The 8,482-nt window shown below is 38.3% G+C and overlaps 1 protein-coding gene and 1 pseudogene across 2 annotated transcripts; one reads left to right on the top strand and one right to left on the bottom strand.

Annotated features, from left to right (window-relative positions):
* Nucleotides 1-4,154: 4,154 nt before the first annotated feature.
* On the top strand, nt 4,155-5,392 carry LOC149110832 (uncharacterized). The gene has a single exon (XM_089291232.1). It carries the CDS (start codon nt 4,487-4,489, stop codon nt 5,237-5,239), a length of 753 nt encoding a protein of 250 aa, XP_089147358.1. The 5' UTR covers nt 4,155-4,486; the 3' UTR covers nt 5,240-5,392.
* Nucleotides 5,366-8,235, bottom strand: LOC149110831 (uncharacterized; annotated as a pseudogene). Its single transcript, XR_016207740.1, has 2 exons — nt 7,493-8,235; nt 5,366-6,819 (listed from the first exon to the last, which is right to left on the bottom strand). The product of XR_016207740.1 is annotated as an uncharacterized LOC149110831 (transcript).
* Between the last annotated feature and the right edge of the window lie 247 nt (nt 8,236-8,482).

Genomic DNA, 8,482 nt, shown 5'->3' with positions numbered 1-8,482 from the left:
TGTGGTTTTTCCCAAGCTCAGATATTCGTCGAAATATTTTGCACAAATTTACAGAGCCCAGTATCGAGCCGCCATGCATGTTGGTGTACCTCGTGGTACGCCAACATTGCGGCCGGAAAATAGTATAAACATCTGGAACTTACTCTGGCTATCTAGGCGACTGATTATCTGTACTGAACAAACAAGTATTTACATAAGCCCTTTTCTTAATGCTTTAACTTCGGAATGGGCTAAAAATCACGAGATAAATATATGTTTTTTGACAAACGTGTTCGTAGGTCTATGTCACGCACCGCCATAATCTGAAATTCAAAATGTCTCGTTTACTTGAGAAACGCAAAAAACAACGACAAAGGCTAAGGAAAATAGACTGAAACGTTTATAGGCTAATATAAAGACCTTGACTCATTTCTTGCCTTAAAGATCTGCAAACGAGTAATAAGCTATTACTCCAAGAAATGCAATCAAAAGCAGAATAGCTTGAGCACATCGATTCGATTGAATTTCGTACGACTTCAAATGCAGAACATTTAGCTCAATTGAAATATAGCTAGTGCTTCTCAGTATAAGGACTGCCTGGGTACACGCAGCAAAGCGTCTAGTTATAATTTGGGAGGCATTGTGAAATAAACGCATGTAAATGAGCTAAATTAATTTTAATTTCTCTGTTATTTGAATAATTTATGGAAATATACAAACAGTTTAAATTAAATGACAATATCTTGAATTTAAAATTTTTGTCACTGTGAATATATTTTATCTTCACTAATATTCATGCTACATTGCTGGTGTTTATTGTTATTATTATTCTTATAGTAGTAACTGGTCAGTGTTGTGGTAATTTTTAATAGTTCTTTTTTTTTTTTTAATGGTTTGAAATCTGGCCAGGGTTGTTTGAAAGCCGGTTAGCACTAACCTAGGTAATATATTTTTTTTGTATAGAAATATCTTTCACTGCTTATGGTTGTGTGGTTTTAAAATGAGTCAAACTCAAAATTGAAAGACAAACTACATAAACAGAAAACTGGAACGAAAAGTTACAAAAATGAAAGTAAACAAAACTCTGTCTAATCCTGGATAAGTTTAATTAGGCTTTGAACAACCCGGTCTTGGATATTTGAGACTGTGGTGACTTAAGAGTAAATGCCTATAAAAATGGACTTAAATCGCCTATCAATGGCACAAGTCAAAAAATTGATTTCGCTTGTATTTTGTCCATAGATAGGTCCTAGTAAGAATAGAAACGGACCATAGTTAGTTTCTGCTAATACAGCTTTCTTTGGTAGAAATACGCCAGAAGCGATTTCGACCCGATTGGGCTCAAAATCTACTTCCGGTTTTGCTGAATTTTCCGAATATTTGATTGCTTCGCGCTCCGCGGAACAGCTACTTGAGAATCTTTCAATGGATTTTATATTCAGTTCAGGTCTTCGTGGTATGACTGAGCGAAAAATAAAATAAATCAAAGTTAGTTTTGAGCCCGAAAAGAGATCAAACTGACGCGCAGAATTTTACAGTGTGTCACAAGAGAATTATTGCGTGAAAACATCGCCATATTTTTCTATGGGCTATAACTTTAAATACCATGAAAACACTTTCTACGGGTTAAATATACACCCACCTGTTAGGCTATCAAAAAACATCTCTGGGCAAATGATTTCAAGTCGCCCGCCTTGGCCTGTGTTTCTCATAGATTTTGCCCAAAATCCGGCGTTGGAATGTAAACAATTGCGTGACGCGGATAGCAACTCTCGAGTAAAATATTCGTTTCCAGCAATCCGATGAACGCAATTTTTGAAACGTTGTGTAGATAAAATAATGGAAAATGTTTTTTTTTTTGTTTGTTTTCTTTTTTTGTTTAAGTTAGTATAAGTATGTATGTTTTTTCATTTGTATTGCAACACCCACGACATCCCTGATAAAGAACGTTTCTACAGTACTCCGGGAAATGATTTTAATACTTATTTATTTTATTGAATCACTGATAACTTACAATATAGTGGCAGTTTTAGAGATACACTTAACCAATCCTCTATGGTTTATGGCAATTGAATCATTGACTGACAAATAAAGTCAAGTGGAAATACCATAATTTCTATAAACTACTAACTGCGTGATGGCATCTCCGCTCTTCTAGCTGTGTAGAAAATTTGTACCTACACAATATGCTCAAACTCAGCTAGAAAACCCGGAATTTCTTGAATTGAATTAGCCCAGGAAGAAACTGCGTTTAAGTTTCGATCATACTGGGAAAAAATCCATCTTTTCTACTTTGGTTGTTTGATCAATTAACTGAAATTTGCAGATCATAACACTGGTAGACAAATAAACATTACAGTGGTCGATCTAGGACTCGGTTTACACTAAAGGAGTTTTTTTGGATTCGTAAAAGTTCCCGGATTCATCAATTTTAGAGTATTCGGATTAGTAGGGGCTTACAGTGAAAGGATATTCGGATTCTTAACCGTTTACACACTACGATAATTCCGGGAACATTCATGATGGAATGGTTAACAAGCAGTTTGTTGCCTCGACAACGAGAAACAAAATGCCTCCGAAAATAAGGCTAGGGGTAGGTTGAGACAGTCTGAAGTTTTCTTTCAACTCGCTGACCACGGTACTGTTGTTCCTCATGTCAGGTCCCTCCAGGTATTTATTCTGGTCTTTTCTTAATATCTAGAACCATCGAGGTTTTCGATCGTGCCATCGTCGTCATCTGCGCAGTAAAGTATAAATTGGGTTTCTGAGGAGTATGGCATTACCCATTATAAAAGTGATTACCTACACCTGAAACAGCACGAGGTGATCACCCAGCGACCGCCATCAAATGGCCATCAATGTGCCTACGACTCGACTACGACTGGATCATGTAATCCGCCATTTTCGTTCCACCGCAAACTCAAAAGATCACAGGCGGCAAAATATCCGGATTCGAGAGAAAATCGTTTACACGACAAAACTCTCCAGATTCAAAAGTTTTCGGATTCAAAGTTCCCACTTTAAATTCCGGATTCAAAATCTCCGGAGAAACGACCAAACCGGGGAGTTTTTATTTCGGATCCGTCCACTTTTGTGTAGACGGCAAAATCAATCCGGCACTAAAACGTTCCGAATTCATCACGAATCCGGAACAATTTCCTCTAGTGTAAACCTACAATCCTGGCCATAAGTTGTTGGGACACCTCCCCCTTTTGCGCGCTAAAACCCTCGATTTCAACTAGGTCCTTAACGTTTTAGAACAAAAGATGAATAGGAGCAAGTACAATTGACGCCCCTCCCCCCTAGCAATGTTGCATGAAAACGAAGCTATTCTAAAGACTAGATCGGATGTGGGAAAAAAGGAAAAAGGGACAATAGAAAGTGGTTAGACAGTTATGTTGGAACCAAACGCGATTGCTGAAAAATCGCTATTATTGGAATAAGACGTGAATATCCATCTTCTCGTCTCTTTAGTTCGAGAATACTGTTCTAGGAGGCGAACAATTCTTGAAAAGTGGCTATTCTGAAGCTATAGACCTCTTTAGACTGTTACGTCATAGGGTGAACACGTGACTTACATCGGGTAAACAAACATTCGTGTTTGCAAAGGAATTGCAGCGAGAGACCGCGGAGTTAAAATACGTTCTCTTCTTTCGACGTAATTTCGCTTGTTTTCGTTCAAAATGGTGCACTACTGTTGTGCTTATGATTGCTACAACAACTCAACTATGGAAGACCTATCTTGGCATGGATTCCCAGAGGACAAGAAATTCCTCAAGGTGAACACATGTAGCCTGATCGCTCGATCGCGTAAATTTGTGTTATATGTGAACCTGTAATTTAATCTGTTTACCTTGTAGGTTTGGATCTCTAGGATAAAAAGGGACACGAAGAAAGATTTTGCGGTCACGAAATATTCAAAACTTTGTTCAGTTCACTTCCGAGAGGAAGATTTCGTAAACCCTCACGCTAATAAAAGGTATCTGAGAGCCGGCGCCTGTCCATCAATTTTTAGCTGGACTAAACAAACACCTGAGCGATCATTACCAGAAAAACGAAGAAAGATCGAGGAGGTGAATCTTTTGCTAGAATCGGAATTAACGGAAACGGCATCCGAGGGTGAGGGAGAATACGACGAAACTGGTAGGGAGAACTTTGTCTCGCGTTCCATTCAATCAAACATTGAGAGCATAGGTTCTCGGTGAGTGTTTTGAGAGATCTAGTGCACAGAAGAGGTAATGAAAAGAAATATTTTAGCCATTTAACTGGGTTTTCCAGTTATGAAAAGTTTCGAAGGGTACTTGAGTTTGTTCTCCCAGGTGGTCATCGAAAGCACATCACATACTGGAACACGAAGGCGAGCAAAGAGCGCAAAATTGATACGTCGTTGTTATTCGACTCTGATCAAGAATCACAAAGTGATGATGATGGGAGCTCGGAACCAGAAGCTGATCATGGTTCTTCAAGAGATCATGTTCTATCTGTGGAAGACGAGTTTTTACTAGTTATGATGAAGCTTCGTTTAGGCCTAACCAATCTTGACTTAGCAATGAGATTTAATGTCGCAGAAGCAACAATATCAAATACATTTATTACATGGTTAAATCTGTTGTTTATACAACTTGGCACCCTGAAGATCTGGCCTCACAGGAACGTCATCCTAGAAAACATGCCCAAAAAGTTCAAGGAAGATTATCCCAATAACATTATTATAATTGACTGCACTGAATTAAAAATTCAGTGTCCATCCTCCCTTGTTATTCAGTCCCAGAGTTATTCAAACTATAAATCTACAAATACATTGAAATCCCTGGTAGGAGTCGATTCCATGGGAGGCTTTATGTTTGTCTCCCAGCTATACACAGGGTCCATATCCGACAAACAGATAGTTTTTAGGAGCGGATTTCTCGATTTACTGTCAAGAAAAAAGGAAGTATCAGAAATCTTGGAAGGTGACAGCATAATGGCTGACAAGGGGTTTGACATAGGAGGAGACTTACAGAAAATCGGACTTCAACTTAACATTCCTCCATTTTTAAAAGAAAAACCTCAATTTAATGAAAATGAAGTCATAAGAACACAAACAATAGCTAAACACAGGATTCATGTTGAAAGAGCTATTGGGAAGGTCAGGCGTTTTCTTATTTTCAACAGTAGACTCACAATCAGCTCACTGGGAACCATAAATCAACTTTGGACAGTGTGCTGTTTGCTCTCAAACTTTATGGATGCTATTTTAGCTGAGGAAGTCAAAGACTAACTTAAAAATCAAGATCTACTTGCAAAGCAAAACAGTGACAGAAACGTGAGATACATTAAATACCCTGTACCTAATGCTACCAGGGAAAGTTAAGTAATGCACTTGTTTGCAACAATAACAAATACACTTGTTTTCCTTGCTTTTCCATTCAAAGGAGCCTCAATTGGTGCATTAATGTTGATGCAGTATTAACAGTTACTACTCCCAATGGGCTACACTGTAGGTGTGGCAAAGTGACTGTTCACATGGATTAACAGATGTTGCCCTCTCTTTGCTCAAGAATAGAATGGAATGCTTAAAATAAAACATGGTTAATTTAGGTAACAGTGTATTGTTCCAATAGGTAGGATCAAAGTTAATACGTTGTACAAAAAGACTACGTGATCCTGATAGATATATTACAAAGTCACACCATGGTAAGCCACTAAGGGCAAGTTGTCCCTGGATTTGTGCATAATAACCCTGTTTATCATCAGTTCTAAGCTTTGGGACTCCATCAACCATACTGCAGGGGAAGTTTCTATCCTCGCATGCTGCTTCCATGGTGTGATTCCTCCAAGTGTAGGGACACTTGATTTCTAGTAATCCGAAGGGATGGTCAGAAGTTGGGTCAAACACCTTACCATCTGGGGTAGCACCAAGGTAGGGGTAGGTGGGGTTAACAACAAGACCACTGTCATATACTGTAAAGTTCTTATCCAAGTGTTTCTGCATTTTTCTTGCATAGTGAGATCTAACTACTTTTTCATTTTGTTTTCCATGACGAATTGATGCTACATTTGAAAGATCCTTTGCTTCAAAAATACTTTTAAGAAATGGCTCTGTAGGCTCTTTTTTTTCTATGAAGTACTTTCCCAAAATTTGAAGCCGTTAGTCGAAGTTTACGTTCTTCAAACCATGTGGGCTCCTGAGCTTGACTAACAGTGTTGATCTGAAGGTCCCAAGCTCGTTCATTGTTTATGCTAATGCTTTGCAAAATTGGATCCGACTTTGTATGTGTAAAGCTACTGGGAGGAATCAATTGCTGACTGCATGCACTAGAAATTGGAATCTTGGGAAAAACCAAAACCTCCTGTGGTTGCTGATCCCTTGGAAGTGTTACACAATTGTTTGGTTTATAAAAAGCAAAGGTTGTATTGGTTTCCTTTAAATCAGTCAGTTGATACCCTAAAGTTGAACCAAGAGAGACATTCCCAAAAACAGTATGTGTAGCTGTTGAACATTCCTGATCACTGATCAGGTATGAAAAAGGGGAATGTTTTTCTACGTTTGAAAGGTAATGACACATTTCCATCACATCTTGCTGCTTCCACCCATTTAACTTGAGATGTTTACCCCTTGCATCATAAAGTTTACAAGTTACTAGAGCCAGTTTTCGCTTGCCACCTTGGTCAGACGAGGCTTTGACAAAGGTACATTTCATTACTGGTTCTGGTTCAATACTGGCACCTCGTGGCTTGTGCCACTGCTGCGGCACACTTGTACAAGTTTGATCTGCTGGGATCTCCGTGATCCCCCACATACTCCAATGATTTAGCAGGTACAACAAGGCAAAAACATGGTTACAGTGGCCTCCAACCCTGCAATTAAGTTATTTGTATTTTGTCACATTGCAACTCATCAATACAATACATTTACATACACATGGAAATATGACTAAAATTTAACTCTCTATTAGTAATTGCACACTGTAAACAATGCAAAACTATTGATTTCCATACGTTATTGAAACGTGATTGTATATGTTGCAGGTTAAATTGGTTCTCGGGTTACATCTGTTTCCAACCTAAGCTGATTTGTTTCAACCTGAACATAATTTATAAACAATTTATTGGACTTCAAAATAATTCAGATTATTGCTAAAATTGCTATCTACAGGTTAAAGCAGATTAATGTAGGTTGGAAACAGATTTTACCAAAAAAAAAACATTTCACCTGCTAACATGCACACTGACCATTGGATTTAATGAAAGCATAATTAGAGCTTTCAAAATCTGGATAAAATTTAATGAAAATTTTACCGCGTCCAAAACAAAACACAAATCTTTGTATTTTTGATAAAAAAAATTACGGCAGGTTCAAAAAGCCCAGTTAACTATCGTCGGTTTTAAATCGACGAAACACTTTTCGGCTTAGTATTCGATGTGTACGTGTGACCTGTAATCCTGACCTGTGGAATGTGACCTAAACTCACGGCCTACACCAGCGTGATAATTATATTGTGATTGTGGTGGAACTTCGAGTTATATTTACCCCGCTTTGCATGAGCATTCTGCTTCTTCCACATTTCCTTTATCTTCTCTGTCTGCAGCAATCTTCAATTTTACGGTATGAGGAGCTTCGCTCTTCTTCTGGCTTCGGAAACAACGGCCTTTGACATAACAGGTCCTCGATCGACTGTCTTCTTCTTTCACGAATACATCATGAATGTAATTTTCTGTGAAGAATTTATAACTTTTTTCTCCAATTTCTTTTTTTCCACATCCTTTTAGATGATTTACTATTGTAATCGCGGACACTTTAGCGAGATTTCGCAACGATTTTGTCCACGCTACAACAGAAAGTTCATTAGCGCCCGCCATCTTGAATGTTTTGTTTACCCAATGTAGACCACGTGACCGCGAAGCTAAAGAGGTCTATTGTCAAGGATTTTTTTTCTTCAAGATTTTATCAACATTGACAGGGGGAGAGGGGTAGGCGGGCTTGCGCGGTTTTGGTCTTAACAGAGGCTGCCTGTGAAGTCAACTGCCGTAACTGTCCCAACACTTTTGACCAGGATTGCAGTCTTAAATGAACAGCGAACATCCATCTTGTTTTGTTAGCGGAAGTCGGTCACGGAAGAGCGAATTTCAATGAAATATATATATAATTTGATTAAGCAATTAGCCAAAAATAGGTTGGCCGCCAAAACAGTTTAGGGTTTAGCCTAACTCTAACCTTAAGTTTTAAGACTGAAGAAAAAAAGAAAAAAAGCATTGAGTATTTCAGTTGTTTGAAACAGAAACATTCGCGCACAATGAACTATATGTATAGTACGTGCGTAACATGGAAAGCAATCCGTCCAGCACAGTAATTGTTCAAATTAACAGCTTACCGAGACACTCGCACTGTCGATGCCTCTTATTTATGATTTAAACTTTTATGATTTGTTTACTTTACTTTTTCTGACTTTTTAGCCGGAGAAAAGGCACTGAATGTGTTGGTACAAATAAAAAGGTTTAACCGAAAATCGATCCGTCGAAA

This window comes from Orbicella faveolata, unplaced genomic scaffold (assembly GCF_042242905.1).
Source record: "Orbicella faveolata isolate gen_17 unplaced genomic scaffold, um_ofav_v1 contig_24, whole genome shotgun sequence".
In the NCBI taxonomy this organism is placed as follows: Eukaryota; Metazoa; Cnidaria; class Anthozoa; order Scleractinia; family Merulinidae; genus Orbicella; species Orbicella faveolata.
This window is presented reverse-complemented; position numbering and strand designations above follow the sequence as displayed.

Excerpts from the sequence above, each read along its gene's own strand:
- LOC149110832 (XM_089291232.1), top strand. The coding sequence starts at position 4,487 with ATGATGAAGCTTCGTTTAGGCCTAACCAATCTTGACTTAGCAATGAGA.